The following is a 14,891-nucleotide window of genomic DNA, read 5'->3' as shown; positions in this document are numbered from 1 at the left end:
GATTCTTAGATGCAGCGTGGCCTAGTAGAGAGAGCACGGGGCTGGGAGTCGGAAAGTTTTAGGTTCTAATCTTGGCTCCACCATGTGTCTGTTGTGTGACCTTGGGCATTTCACTAAACTTCTCTGTGCCTCAGTTACTTCGAATGTAAAATGGGGAAAAGAGTGTGAACCCCATGTAGGATAGGGACTGTGTCCAACCTGATTAACTTGTATTTTAAAACAGTGCTCAGAGCGTTGTAAACACTTAACAAATACCATTATTATTTTATCTACCCTCACCCACTCTGAAATTTGACTCTCCAACCACACCTCCTCACCTGCCTTCTGTCCCACACAGCCCCTCCCCACAAATCTGTCCCATTCCCCCTTAGAGATCGCCAGTCTTTTGACCCACTTCAATTTTCTAAGCTCATCATGTCCCATTTGCTCTCCATACCCAAACTGCCTTCTCTTGAGGCACAAATTTGGTGCCCTCAACACTGCCCTGTCCGCTAAACTCAACTCACTTCCTCCTCATCCCTCCATTGATCTCATATCATCAAACTTCATCCCTGGATCATCTCCACAATATGCATCCTCTGCTCTTAGGCACGAACTGCAGCATACTTGTCTTATTCCGTCGAGTCGTTTCCAACCCATAGCGACATTACGGACACATCTCTCCCAGAACGCCCCGCTCTCCATCTGTAATTGTTCTGGTAGTGTATCCACAGAGTTTTCTTGGTAAATATACAGAAGTGGTTTACTATTGCCTACTTAGGCGCAGTAAACTCAAATCTCTGCCCTCGACTTTCTCCCATTGCCGCTGCTGCCCAGCATGGATGAGCTTTGACTTGTAGCAGATTGCCTTCCACTCGCTAGCCACTTCACAAGCTAGGAATGGAATGGGTAGGCCTTTGCTTGACTCTCCCTCCCATAGCCGAGACCGGTAGAATACTGGAAATCCTCTAGGTGTGATCCTGAGAGGGGTGCAGCATGTTACTGGCTGAAATTCAACATCAGGCCAACTTCATCTTCAGTTTATTCTCACCTGCTTTAACTCTGTCCTCTCTTACGCCCAACAACATTATTTCTCCAACCTTATTGACTTGCATGTCCATTGCCCTCTCCAGTTGATTCACACTTTTAACTCCCTTCTCAAACCCCTGTCCCCCGCCCCCATCTCTTTGCCCAGTGACCCGGCTATGTATTTTTATTGATAAAATTGAAGCCATCAGGTGTAATCTCCCTAAAAGTTCCCCTGCTCCATTCTCTCCTCCTGCCCCTCCTTTGATTCTCCCATTCTACTATTCAGTAAAAAAAAATTCAGTCCACATCTCCACTCTCCTCAAGAACCTCCAGTGTTTGCCCATCCACCTCTGCATCAAACAGAAACTCCTTACCATCTGCTTTAAAGCCTGCAGTCTGCTCCCTCCCTCCTACCGTATCTCGATGATTTCCTACTATAATCCAGCCCTCTTACTTCGCTCCTCTAACATCAGCCTACTTACTGTGCCTTGAACTCATTTATCTTGCCCACGTCCTCCCTCTGACCCGGAGCTCCCTCCCCTTTCATATACGACAGATTACCTCGCTACCCTCCTTTGAAGACTTATTAAAATCACATTTCCTCCAAGAGGCGTTCCCCAACTAAGCCCTCATTTCCCTACTTCCCCTCCCTTCTGTGTCTCCCTTGCACTTAGACACTTAGTTCTGCACCTTTTAAACACTTGATATTTACCCCATAGCACTTCTGTACAAATCCAAAATTTATTTTAATGTCTGTCTCCCCTTGTAGACTGTAAGCTTCTTATGGGCAGGGAATATGTCTGTCAAGTCTGCTGTATTGTACTCTTGCAAGCGCTTAGTACGGTCCTCTGCACACAGTGCTCAATTAAAAAAATGTTCCATATATTGATTGAAAGAAGCACTCGCAGTCTTATGCTTGTCTTTTTGGGTGAGTACCTCTAGGGCGCAACATCTGCATAAAACAATTCTCAAACGACTACCTTTGGGATTTGGAGGGAGATTCTCAGTCTGTTGAGATGGAAGAGCTTCCCAGAGGATTGAAAGGGTATTCTAACACCTGTGTCCAGTGTCTTGTTGCATTCTCCAGCATGGCAACTTACAATAAATTGAACAAGGACTTAGACAGGAGCTGTATAAATGCTCTCCTGGTTATCTACAGCTTGGCTTTGAGTAAGTAATTCCATCTTCAGTGTAATAATAATATAGTAATTGTGGTATTTAAGTGCTTACTGTGTGCCAAGCACTGAACTACATGCTGGGATAGCTAATAATAATAATGTTGGTATTTGTTAAGCGCTTACTATGTGCAGAGCACTGTTCTAAGCGCTGGGGTAGATACAGGGTAATCAGGTTGTCCCACGTGAGGCTCACAGTTACTCCTCATTTTACAGATGAGGTAACTGAGGCCCAGAGAAGTTAAGTGACTTGCCCACAGTCACACAGCTGACAAGTGGCAGAGCTGGGATTTGAACCCATGACCCCTGACTCCGAAGCCCAGGCTCTTTCCACTGAGCCATGCTGCTTACAAGATAATCAGATCCCACATGAGGCTCACAGCCTTAAATAGAAAGGAAGAATAGGTACTGAATTCCCATTTTGCAGATGAGGGAACTGAGGCACAGAGAAGTTAAGTGCCTTGCCCAAGGTCACATAGCAGTTTTATGGCAAAGATGATATTAAAATGGGGAGCGATAGTATGTGTCCTGAAAGTAACCATCTCCTGTTCTTAAGTGTTTCTGATAAATTGATAAAGGAAATGATTATGGATAGAGTCATATCTACCACATTTTACTTTTGTTTAATTTGGTCTTTAAGTGGCTGTTTAAACTGTACAGTGTCTTAGTGTGACACTTGAAACTGCAAAGCAAATGTTACCACTTTATAGCCTTTGTTATTTAATTTTTATTTAATTTTAGCAGTAATATAAAATCATAGATTCCTGGAATTGTCTTTATTTTATGCAGGTTTTTATTTCTATGCTTTAAATATTTCACTGACTGTGCCAAACAGTTGGTTAGATTAGTATGATAACTTAGCTCTGTTGGCACTCATTGTTTCATCAGCCATCCCTGGCACTGTAAACTTAATTGTGGTGACTTTGTAAAACCAGATTGTTTTCCCAAATGCTCAGATTTAGGTTGCGATTTAAGTGATGCTTACAAGTTGAAAGTTTCGAATGAAAGAATAAACTAGATTTTTAAAATAATGTTTCGAATTGGGGTAGTTCTGGCTGCCAAACTTGGGTTTTTCCAAATTTCCCTGGAAAAAACCTTCTAAAGGCACAACACATACTGATGGTTGATATTAAAAAGCTCTATTGGTAGCAAGGAGGGGCCAGAGTAGAAAATGTTTGCAGAAAGGTATACCAATCAAAGCTACCATGATAGCTCATAACCATATCGATGGTTTTAGGATGGTTTCACCTGTAGGGAGAAGGAATCCAGAAAAGGAAAAACTGCATGCCCAGGGTAGGAAAGGTATAATAATAATAATCATGCATGGTATTTTTAAGCACTTACTATGTGCCAAGCACTGTTTGAAGCACTGGGGTGGATACAAGGTAATTAGGTTTTGTTCCATGTAGGGCTCACAGTCTTAATCCCCATTTTACAGATGAGGTAACCGAGGCAAAGAGAAGTTAAGTGACTTGCTCAAAGTCACCCAGCTAACAAGTGGTGGAGCCAGGATTAGAACCCATGACCTCTTACTCCCAAGCCTGCGCTCTTTCCACTAAGCTATGCTGCTTCCAGATCTGTGCACATCCTGTGTGCATCTTTGCACACAGTAAGCACTCAATAGTAAAACTGAGTGAATGAATTCCGTCGGTATCTTTGAGTGGTTCTCCCAGTATGGTTACTCTGGACGGCCTGCCTAAAGCTACAGATCCACTAGAAATACAAGTTAATATAAACTGTTCACTGCCATTAAATTGTTACCAAATTACAGTGGTGTCCTAGGACTAGGCGTATGAGTAGAATGGATTAATAGGCGCCCAGGTCGCTACTGTACGATGAACTGAAATGAAACAGATGCAGTAGGTAAAGCCGATTGTCATAATTCATTCATTCATTCATTCAATAGTATTTATTGAGCTCTTACTATGTGCAGAGCACTGTACTAAGCGCTTGGGATGAACAAGTAGGCAACAGATAGAGACAGTCCCTGCCGTTTGACGGGCTTACAGTCTAATCGGGGGAGATGGACAGACAAGAACAATGGCAATAAATAGAGTCGAGGGGAAGAACATCTCGTAAGAACAATGGCAACTAAATAGAATCGAGGCGATGTACAATTCATTAACAAAATAAATAGGGTAATGAAAATATATACAGTTGAGCGGACGAGTACAGTGCTGTGGGGATGGGGAGGGAGAGGTGGAGGAGCAGAGGGAAAAGGGGAAAAAGAGGGTTAAGCTGCGGAGAGGTAAAGGGGGGGTGGCAGAGGGAGTAGAGGGAGAAGAGGAGCTCAGTCTGGGAAGGCCTCATGGAGGAGGTGAGTTTTAAGTAGGGTTTTGAAGAGGGGAAGAGAATGAGTTTGGCGGAGGTGAGGAGGGAGGGCGTTCCGGGACCGCGGGAGGACGTGACCCGGGGGTCGACAGCGGGATAGGCGAGACCGAGGGACGGCGAGGAGGTGGGCGGCGGAGGAGCGGAGCGTGCAGGGTGGCGGTAGAAAGAGAGAAGGGAGGAGAGGTAGGAAGGGGCAAGGTGATGGAGAGCCTCGAAGCCTAGAGTGAGGAGTTTTTGTTTGGAGTGGAGGTCGATAGGCAACCACTGGAGTTGTTTAAGAAGGGGAGTGACATGCCCAGATCGTTTCTGCAGGAAGATGAGCCGGGCAGCGGAGTGAAGAATAGACTGGAGTGCGGCGAGAGAGGAGGAAGGGAGGTCAGAGAGAAGGCCGACACAGTAGTCTAGCCAGGATATAACGAGAGCCCGTAACAGTAAGGTAGCCGTTTGGGTGGAGAGGAAAGGGCGGATCTTGGCGATATTGTAGAGGTGAAACCGGCAGGTCTTGGTAACGGATCAATCAGCCAGTGGTATTTATTGCACGCTTACTGTATGCAGAGCACTGTACTGAGTGCTTCGGATAGAACAATATAACAGAGTTGGTAGGCATGATCCCTGCCCATAAGGCATTTACAGAATTAGACCACTCTAAGGGTTTTGCCTCAGGAGATTGAAACCAAAGTTACTTATCGGTCGGTACATCTCCAAATTAGGACTGAAATTAGTCATCGTGTATTTAGGACTACTAAAATAAATAGGGAATTAGGAACCCATTCCAGGATCCAGTTGCTAAGTCTGTGTTGGTCACAGTCAGGACTGTTCTGGATTCCCAAATGAGATACTGAGAACAGCGGGGATTTAATTCTCACCAAATTGGAGAGGATCACAACACAAAATACTAAAATCAAAGTTTTCAGGGTCATATTTAAAACCTACAAGTCTCCAGACTTTCAGAGCTTGATTTGATTATATTTTATTGCTCCCAGCACTTATCATAGGACTTGACCCTTGGTAAGTCAATCAGTGGTATTTATTGAGCACTTACCGTGCGCAGAGCAGTGTAGTAAGTGCTTGGGAGAATACAGTGTAACAGTATTAGCAGACACATTCCCTCCCACAATGAGTTTACAGTTTAATACCACTATTATTGTTATCAGGGTCAAACAGAAGGTATATTTAACCGAAATCAGATGCATGACTTCGGCCCATGAGTCTGCCTGGAAGCTTTGCTTAGGGAGATGACTGGAAATCAAATTTCGTGTAAAATAACCCCCAGATTAAGAAGATGAACAAATGAACTAGGTCTTGCATCCTTTTTACCTCAGGTATATCTTAGATAGGGAGAATTATATTACCATATGAAGATCCCTTCATGTCCAACCTGTGTCCAACCTGAGTAGCATGTCCAACCCTAGCACGTAGTACAGTGCCTGGCACATAGTGAGTGCTTAACAAGCACCATTAAAAAGAATAAAACTTAAAAGCCAATCTCTTCTGGCTGGGACTCAGGAGAGCAGGCAGGAGTGTACATCATAGCCAACAGGAGACTCCAACTGCTTAAATTTCCTGGTCTCTGCCCTCCAGAGATTTCCCACTCTTGGTAAAGAAGCCAGACTCCCCTTGGAATGTTCCGAATGATTCTGGGGGGAAGAAAGGGGTTTTGTCTTCCTGCCAGGCCTGGGAACTTTCTGTCTAAAGAACCAAAATATCACATCCCGTGAAGCATAGTTTCCAACAATGTGGTAGAGAAGCATATTGGTCATAAACGGAGGCATCAGACCAGCCTGAGGAGTGAGTATCAAAAGAAGGGTCGCTCCTTCAGCAGAGTCTTTGGGAAGCTAGTGGAAAACTAATCAGCGTGGAAAAGAGCAATCATCACTTACCAAAAATGAAGAACGGCTAGAGAACATAATCGTTTCCAGCCACATCACAATGTTTGCTCATTTTTGAATATGAAGGATGCCTTTACTCTAGAGTTCTCTTACTGAGCTTACACTCTCTCATGCATGCTCTCACTTGGTCCATAAAGAAAATTAGGCCAGTAATTCACTTTTGGATCCAGAAAGTTGGGCTCGGCTGCACGTGGAGACATGAAACGCTATTTGTTATTTGAAAACTTGGTAGCAGCAAACAGATTCTAACAAAAATCTCTTTATAATGAGAGCAAACAAAGGCACTGGTGTTTTGTTTACTGCTGTTATTACACAGAGCTGTCCTTTGTTTTTGATAATGACCCTTTTGATTAGTGAAATCCTATCCGCCTGTAGGTGTGGCTGGAAGTAATTGTACTTTCCCTATCCTTTTCTCGTGCTTAGGTAAAGACGGTTCCTTTCTGCACTGGTGTGTTTGCTTCATGCAAGGCCTCTGTTTTTGAGACTGGCTCATGGCATCCCATGCCATGCAAGGGAAGCAGCGTGGCTCAGTGGAAAGAGCCTGGGCTTCGGAGTCAGAGGTCATGGGTTCGACTCCCGGATCTGCCACTTGTCAGCTGTGTGACTGTGGGCAAGTCACTTCACTTCTCTGGGCCTCAGTTCCCTCATCTGTAAAATGGGGGTTAACTGAGCCTCATGTGGGACAACCTGATTACCCTGTATCTACCCCAGCGCTTAGCACAGTGCTCTGCACATAGTAAGCGCTTAACAAATACCAACATTATTATTATCCCAGTCTTTACCAAACCTGCACTGAAGGACCAGCCCAGAAAACTGGCCATCAGCTGTTCATTCTACAGCTGTGGCCTCCCAGACATCTACAGTTTTGTTGCATTTCCCGAGACTTAGCTTTTATGCCTTGGAATTCTTTAGTCATTCTCCACGCTTGAGTATTCTCCCTTTTGCTTCACCAGACATTAACTTCTGTTCTCTATCCAACAAAGCCTTATTGCTGTGAGAGTTGATTCAGTCCTGCTCATCTGACTGCATTTTAAGATCCCTCGAATAATCCTGCCCTATCATATGATGTGGAGTACGACAGTCCTCTATTTGCAAGTTAAGGCAAATGGCATTTGCAATGTTGCTAAATTTATTTGTTTTTTTTAAATGGTATTTGATAAGCTCTTACTATGATTCAAACACTTCTAAGGCCTGGGGGAGATACAGATTAATCAGGTTGGATACAGTCCATGTTCCATATTGGGTCTCACAGTCCAAGTAGGGGGAAGTAGATTTAACCTCCATATTGAAGTTGAGGAAACTGAGGCACTGAGAAGTTAAATGACTTGCCCAAGGTTACAGAGCAGGCAAGTGACGGAGACAGGATTAGAACCTTGGTCCTCTGACTCCCAGCCCCTTTCCACTATACCATCCTGCTCCTCTATATACTGTTTCAGCTTTTCAGCATATCAATTTAGAATACAATGCTAATCTCCTTTATGGCAGTAGCTCTTGAGATAGAGGGTCACATAGAAACCATGGGGAAACAGTTTTAAAACTGCAGTGGGAGTAGAAAAGAAGAGTTGAAAAATGTAAAAATGGTGGACTCACAATATTAGTTCCTGAAAACTGCATCTTCAGCCAAAACACCATAACCTAAGTTAGAACCAATTTTCTCATAGTAACAATTTTACAAATTGAGGTGAGGGGGTGGTTCTTCAGAGTTAGATATTTTTAACCGAAGTTACCCAGGATTGTGTATTCATTCGTAATTGAACGTTGTAGCTCATTAATGTATTTATACTGAATCAGAGAGGTTTCCACAATAGGATAGCCGACCTCTACTAATAATGTTGGTATTTGTTAAGCCCTTACTATGTGCAGAGCACTGTTCTAAGCACTGGGGTAGACACAGGGTAATCAGGTTGTCCCACATGAGGCTCACAGTCTTCGTCCCCATTTTACAGATGCGGTAACTGAGGCACAGACAAGTTAAGTGACTTGCCCACAGTCACACAGCTGACAAGTGGCAGAGCCGGGATTCAAACCCATGACCTCTGACTCCCAAGCCCGGGCTCTTTCCACTGAGCCGCGCTGCTTCTCACTTTGTCAGAAGTAAATTGGATGGGTCAACCTTCTCTGGAGACCTCAACAAGGTGATTAAATAACGTTCTCTCACTAAGAGTCTGCCCCACTCTGTCTCCCCACCATCTTTACATTTTTCAAATCTTCCTTCTCACTGCAGTTTTTAAGACCGTTTCCCCATGGCGCCCTTGTGCCCCCCCATCTTCAGAGCAATGTGTATCATTTGTGAGTAACTCTCTCTGGTGCTACCGTTCAAGGAGCTGGTTGTGTTTTCGGGAGTAGTTTCAGGTCTCTCGCTGTGAAGTAGGCTGGCCACCACTTCAGCTGTAGAGATCTTCTACTTGGTGTGAAACTTGTGCATGTGTTGAAATGTAATTCTTTAAATTGGTCTGTCCCATTCCAACTGATTTTTGTACAGATGGGGTTTTTTTAATGGTAGTTGTTAAGCACATATTTACCTAGCACAGTACTAAACAGTGGGGTAGATACAAGCTAATTCAGGTTAAACACAGTCCCTGTCCCATGTGGAGCTCACAGGCAATGTAGAAGGGAGTTTGTATGTAAAACCGTACATACAAGGGAGTATGGGAGTCATATTGTATGTAAAACCGCTCTTCAAATTTAAAGATAACTAGACAGCTTCAGAAGCAAGACATTTCCTTGAGTTGTTTTCCCAGACAGAATATTGTTCGCTGGTAGTAGGCAGGGAACATGTCTACTAACTATATTATATTGTACTCTCCCAAGCGCTTAGTACTGTGCTCTGCACCCAGTCAGTGCTCCATAAATACTACTGATTGATTGTCTTGTTGAGCTAATGAGTTTGTTCCACATCAAGCCTGTCTCTGTTTTCAATTCTGCTTTCTTTACATCTTGATCTTCTCAAGGCCTTTGTTTTCAGAGAACAACCCTCTCCTGATATCTGCTTACCAGACTCGTCTGTCTGCTTGCAGTGGTTTCCCAACCATTCATTTCTAGATCACATCATTTGAGACTGTGCTTCATCTTGTGTTAACAAGAAATTTTCAGCCCCCTGAAGTTGTGTGCGACTTCAGGAGATAAGTTTTCCTTGCAGCTGTTTGGGTGTCCCGCTCTATTTATCTATTTTCTGTTGAGAAGCAGCGGCTCAGTGGAAAGAGCACGGGCTTGGGAGTCAGAGGTCATGGGTTCTATCCCAGCTCCTCCACTTGCCAGCTGTATGACTTTGGGCAAGTCACAACTTCTCTGGGCCTCAGTTATCTCATCTGTAAAATGGGGATGAAGACTGTGAGCTCCATGAGGAGCAACCTGATCACCTTGTATCCCCCCAGCGCTTAGAACAGTGCTTTCCACATAATAAGCACTTAACAAATACCAACATTATTATTTTTGATTAGACTGTAAGCCCGTGATTAGACTGTAAGCCCATCGATGGGCAGGGATTGTCTCTATCTGTTGCTGAATTGTACATTCCAAGTGCTTAGTACAGTGCTGTGCACATAGTAAGCGTTCAATAAATACTATTGAATGAATTAATAATAATAATAATAATGGTATTTGTTAAGCACTATGTGCCAGGCACTGTACTAAATGCCGTTCTTCTTACATGCTCTTCCCCCCCCCCCCTTGTTATTTTGAACTTCAGTGTTGGTGATCTGACTGCATTTTAGGCCCTCCTCCTCGACTCTGCCCCATGTCAGTTGTGTGACTGTGGGCAAGTCACTTAACTTCTCTGTGCCTCAGTTACCTCATCTGTAAAATGGGGATTAACCGTGAGCCTCACGTGGGACAACCTGATGACCCTGTATCTACCCCAGTGTTTAGAAAAGTGCTCTGCACATAGTAAGCGCTTAACAAATACCAACATTATTATTATTATTATTAATTTTCTTTGGCCATTTGATATTGAGTATGAACCTGCTCCAGGAGCTGGATATGTCTTCTGTAGTAGGTACAGGACTCAGAGCCGTATAGTAGATTGGGTTCCTCAGTAGGCTTGCATAGTTTCAGCATAGTGTGCCTCTTGAATCCTGTAACTGGAAGCGACCCAGAAAGTTCATTTGGCCTAATCCCCTGCCTCCAGGCAGGAAAGAGAATAAATCATTCAGGATGAGCAATTGTCTATTCTTTTAATTAAAGATCAATCAATAGCATTAATTGAATGCTTACGCTGCGCCCAGCATTGTACTAACTACTTAGGAGAGTATAATAACGATCTTCCAGGAGGAGAATCCACCATTTCATTAAATAGCTTGCTAAAAGATTTAAATTCCTGATAGTCAAAAAGTCCTTTCTTACGTCAAACAAAGCCATCTACTGATTTAATTTAAGCAATTTTCCCCAGTCTCCTTTAGATGTGAAGCTCAGCAGAGCACATCATCCTGTAGGTAATTTAGCCATCTTTGCTCTTTCTCTTTGCCGAAGTAAACCCCATTCCATCCTCTAACCTTTCTTAATGAAGCCCCATTTCTGTTCCTTGAATCATTTTGTGATCCTCTTCAGTTTCTCCACACTCAGTTTATAGTGCTCTGGTCATATACTTACAGCTCTGGCTGGAAGTAAATGCTCTTGGTTTTAAACTTGGTAGTGTAGCGAAAAGGTTTCATCCTAATGCTTGCATGTCATAGAGAAGCAGCGTGGCTTAGTGGAAAGAGCATGGGCTTGGGTGTCAGAGGTTATGGGTTTGTATCCCATCTCTGCCACTTGTCAGCTGTGTGATTTTGGGCAAGTCACTTCACTTCTCTGTGCCTCAGTTACCTCATCTGTAAAATGGGGATTAAGATGGTTAGCCCTCCGTGGGATGACCTGATTACCTTGTTTCTTTCCCAGTGCTTAGAACAGTGCTCGGCACATAATAAGCACTTAACAAAAAGCAACATTATTATTATTATATTCATATTAACACATCATAGCATTATTTATTGCCTTGCCTAATGAATCTCTCTCTAACCCCTATTTGTATCATTTGTTTTATGCCCCTGAGGTTTTACTACCTTGTGCTTCTTAATATTATTAATGATGATAATTAATAATTGTGGTATTTAAGTGTTTACTAGGTGCCAGGCACTATACTAAGTGCTGGAGTGGATACAAGAAAATCAAATTGGACTGTGTCCACCTGGGGCTCACATTCTCAATCTCCATTTTACAGATGAGGTAATTGAGGCACAGAGAAGTTAAGTGACTTGCCCAAGGTCACACAGCAGATAAGTGGCGGAGCCAGGATTAGAACCCATGACCTTTTGTCTCCCAGCCTTGCGCTCTATCCATTAGGCCATGCTACTTCTCCATCCTGTTTTGGTCATTTCTTCAGCTTTATGAAATTTAACTTTATTCCTGCTTTCCAAAGGATTAGCGATTCCCTCAAATTTGGTAGTGTCTTCAACTCTGATCAGTTATTTTCTCACTTCTTTTAGGATATCAGTTCTGGCCCAGACTGAACCCTCCAGAGGCATTAATCACTCTGTTACTTTTGCCCAGTTTGACAGTGAGGTATTGATTGCAACCTTTTCAGCTAACAGTAGAAAAGTCAAACCCAGATGGACCTTAACTCGGGATTAATCATTCTGATTCGGTTGTGCTCACTCCCTGCCCAAGTCCCCCAACAGGAAATCCAGAGGAGAAGTGCAAGAAGCTGAAATAATACTTTTGAACAGAGCGCATGAGCCTAGGTCCTGAGGAAGCAGGAAAAGGGGAGAGTTGGTATTTGTTAAGCGCTTACTATGTGCCGAGCACTGTTCTAAGCGCTGGGGTAGACACAGGGGAATCAGGTTGTCCCACGTGGGGCTCACAGTCTTAATCCCCATTTTACAGATGAGGTAACTGAGGCACCGAGAAGTTAAGTGACTTGCCCAAAGTCACACAGCTGACAAGTGGTAGAGCCGGGGTTCGAACCCATGACCTCTGACTCCAAAGCCCATGCTCTTTCCAGTGAGCCACGCTGAGAGTTGTCAACTTCATCTCTCTCCTCTTCTGATTGCTGTTTTTGGGGAGCTGACCTGGAGGTCAGATCTTTTTCTTGTATTATCTATCATTGTTGTGTCTCCTGCAGGCTTAGAGTGCTTATTTTTGACAACGAATCCATAGTATTTATTAAGCACTTACTCTCTGTAGTGCACTGTACTAACTGCTTGGTAGGGGGGACAATACAACAGAGTTGGGGGACACGTTCACTGCCCATAATGAGCTTACAGTCTACAGGGGGAGACATGTTAATATAAATAAAAATGTTTTATTTAAAGATATGTTACATAAGTGTTGGGTGAGGATGGGGAGAGTATCAAATGCCCAGAGGTCACAGATGCAAATGCAAAGGTGATGCAGAAGGGAGAGCTCTTAGTTTTTTTTCAACTGTGATTTTGTTAAACTCCGGGATTTTCAGAGACCTAATCCCAGAAATCAAAGAGGGAAGCCTTTATATCAAAAACAACAATGCATAGTGAAACATTGCTTAATGACTAGTCTATGCACTTCTTACCTACCCAAATATATTTTGGTGCTGAGTGTTTTGCAGTACCCTAAGTCGTTCACTCACAACCCCAGGCACCTACACACATATGCACAAAACCCCCCAGCATCCTCTGGTTTAGGCCCATACAGATGTATGTATATCCATAGTGCAGAGAGACAAGTAACACTGTTATTGTTTAATTTTGTTGAGCCTCTTCTGTGTGCTGAGCACTATTCTAGACATTTGGGAACATAGACATAGTACAGGACCTTCCCAGTCCTCTCTCCTCCCAGGCATCCCAGCCCTCAGTCTCACTCTCCTTGGTTCCAAGCACTGGATTTGGTTCAGACAATTTAGAATTAACCATTTTGTCTTCCTTCATTGCCTGCCTCCTTCCCTTTGACTTGCTCCCTTTATTCATCTCTCCTCTCCCAATTCCATAGCATGAATGTATATATCTATAACTTTATATTAATGTCAGTCTCCTGCTCAAGACTGTAAGCTTGCTGTGGGGAGAGAATGTGTCTGTTGTGTTGTTATATTGTAATCTCCCAAATGCTTAGTATAGTGGTCTGCACACAGTAAGCTCTCAATAAGTACGATTGACTGACTGACTGAAACCCAACCAAACAATTCCAGGTAGGTCTAAAGATATGTTTAATTTTACAAAAAAGTACATTAAGAATAGATTTTAGCCACATATTTTGTTATTGGAAAAAAGAAAAGGAAGTGTAACCTTAACTTGAAGTTTTGAAATGTTTCTATGCTACAGTATGTTTCACCTGTAATTAGTGTGTCAGACCAGCTGACATTTAAATGTTTTTTACTTTCTTATTAGTGTGTCCATCATGGCCTCGGCTTCTACACCTAAATATATTTCCAACTCCCTGGAGAACGACTCAATTAAAAGGGTGAGTCCAACGTGTTTTTTTTTTTTTAATTTGGGCCATTATTAAAATGACTGGTCTCTTAAATTTTAATAGACTGAGCCAAATATTTCAAACAGTGTTAACTGAGTTATAAAATCATGAACCTTCAATTTACACCGACTACAGTGTTTAAAATATAATGAGAACTTCGTGAAGATTATCTTTGGCAACCAAGTAAGTGTTTTTATTTTGGAGTGGAACAAATATTTGTTTATAAAAAAATGTACATGAACTAGTCATGCTTCTCAATGTATTTGTTGTGGAATTATTAGAGGAAATATTTAAAGTTGTAACATCTGTTAACTCCTCTCAAGATTGATTCAGGACTGCCAGTTATCTACATTTTCCCTGAGGAAAACATGCCTGATGGGAAGAAGTGTGTCCTATGCACCAAGTTAAATTTGTAATGCCGAGTGCTGACAAATTATAATTGTCTATTTCTTTAAAAAATCTAAAAGTTGCCAACACTCCTTGCTGTAATAATAATGATGATTATATTTATTAGGACTTACTCAGAGCCAAGCACTGTACTAAGTGCTGGGACACAAGATAATCAGATCAGACACCGTCCCTGCCTCTCTGAGCGCACATTCTAAGAAGGTGGAGAGCCGGTATTCAATCCCCATTTTACAGATGAGGAAACTAAGACACAGAGAAGTTAAGTGACTTCCCTAAAGTCACCCAGAAGATAAGCAGCAGGATCTGGATTAGACCTCTCACTTCCTGGCCCCTGCTCTTTCCACTAGGCCCTGTTACTTCCCTGAATTGTGCCATATTTATGTACAGAGCACTGTATTAAGTGCTTGGGAGAGTACAATACAACAGTAAACAGACCCATTCCCTGCCCACAGTGAGCTAACATTCTGGTGGGGAGAGGGGGAGACAGACCATATTGTAAATAAATTGTGAAAGACACAGGACACTCGGACAGGGATCTCTTCATTCCCAACTGTTAAACAAGGGTTTTGACTGTTAAAACAAGAGTTTTAGTCATTATGCTATATTTACACACTAATGACACTGGCTAAAAGGAAAGAAAATGGGAAGTGCATATTGGCCAACCTCA

The 14,891-nt window shown here is 42.8% G+C and overlaps 1 protein-coding gene and 1 non-coding gene across 4 annotated transcripts in view; one reads left to right on the top strand and one right to left on the bottom strand.

The window, feature by feature from the left end:
• Positions 1 to 14,891, top strand: part of MTM1 (myotubularin 1) — an 80,783-nt gene that overhangs the window by 17,125 nt on the left and 48,767 nt on the right. The window contains exons 1-2 of one of the 3 annotated variants that reach the window (XM_007665827.4): positions 8,445 to 8,538; positions 13,735 to 13,807. In XM_007665827.4, coding sequence (XP_007664017.3) covers positions 8,507 to 8,538; positions 13,735 to 13,807 — 105 coding nt within the window. In that variant the 5' untranslated portion in view covers positions 8,445 to 8,506. Of the gene's footprint in view, positions 1 to 8,444; positions 8,539 to 12,384; positions 12,451 to 13,734; positions 13,808 to 14,891 lie in introns of those variants that run through there. The other 2 variants (XM_001508787.6, XM_029067598.2) reach the window with 2 other exon arrangements.
• Positions 832 to 969, bottom strand: LOC114812991. Its single transcript, XR_003760604.1, has one exon. It is a non-coding gene; the product is annotated as a small nucleolar RNA SNORA7 (small nucleolar RNA).

The sequence above is a fragment of the Ornithorhynchus anatinus genome, chromosome 6, assembly GCF_004115215.2.
Source record: "Ornithorhynchus anatinus isolate Pmale09 chromosome 6, mOrnAna1.pri.v4, whole genome shotgun sequence".
In the NCBI taxonomy this organism is placed as follows: domain Eukaryota; kingdom Metazoa; phylum Chordata; class Mammalia; order Monotremata; family Ornithorhynchidae; genus Ornithorhynchus; species Ornithorhynchus anatinus.
This window is presented reverse-complemented; position numbering and strand designations above follow the sequence as displayed.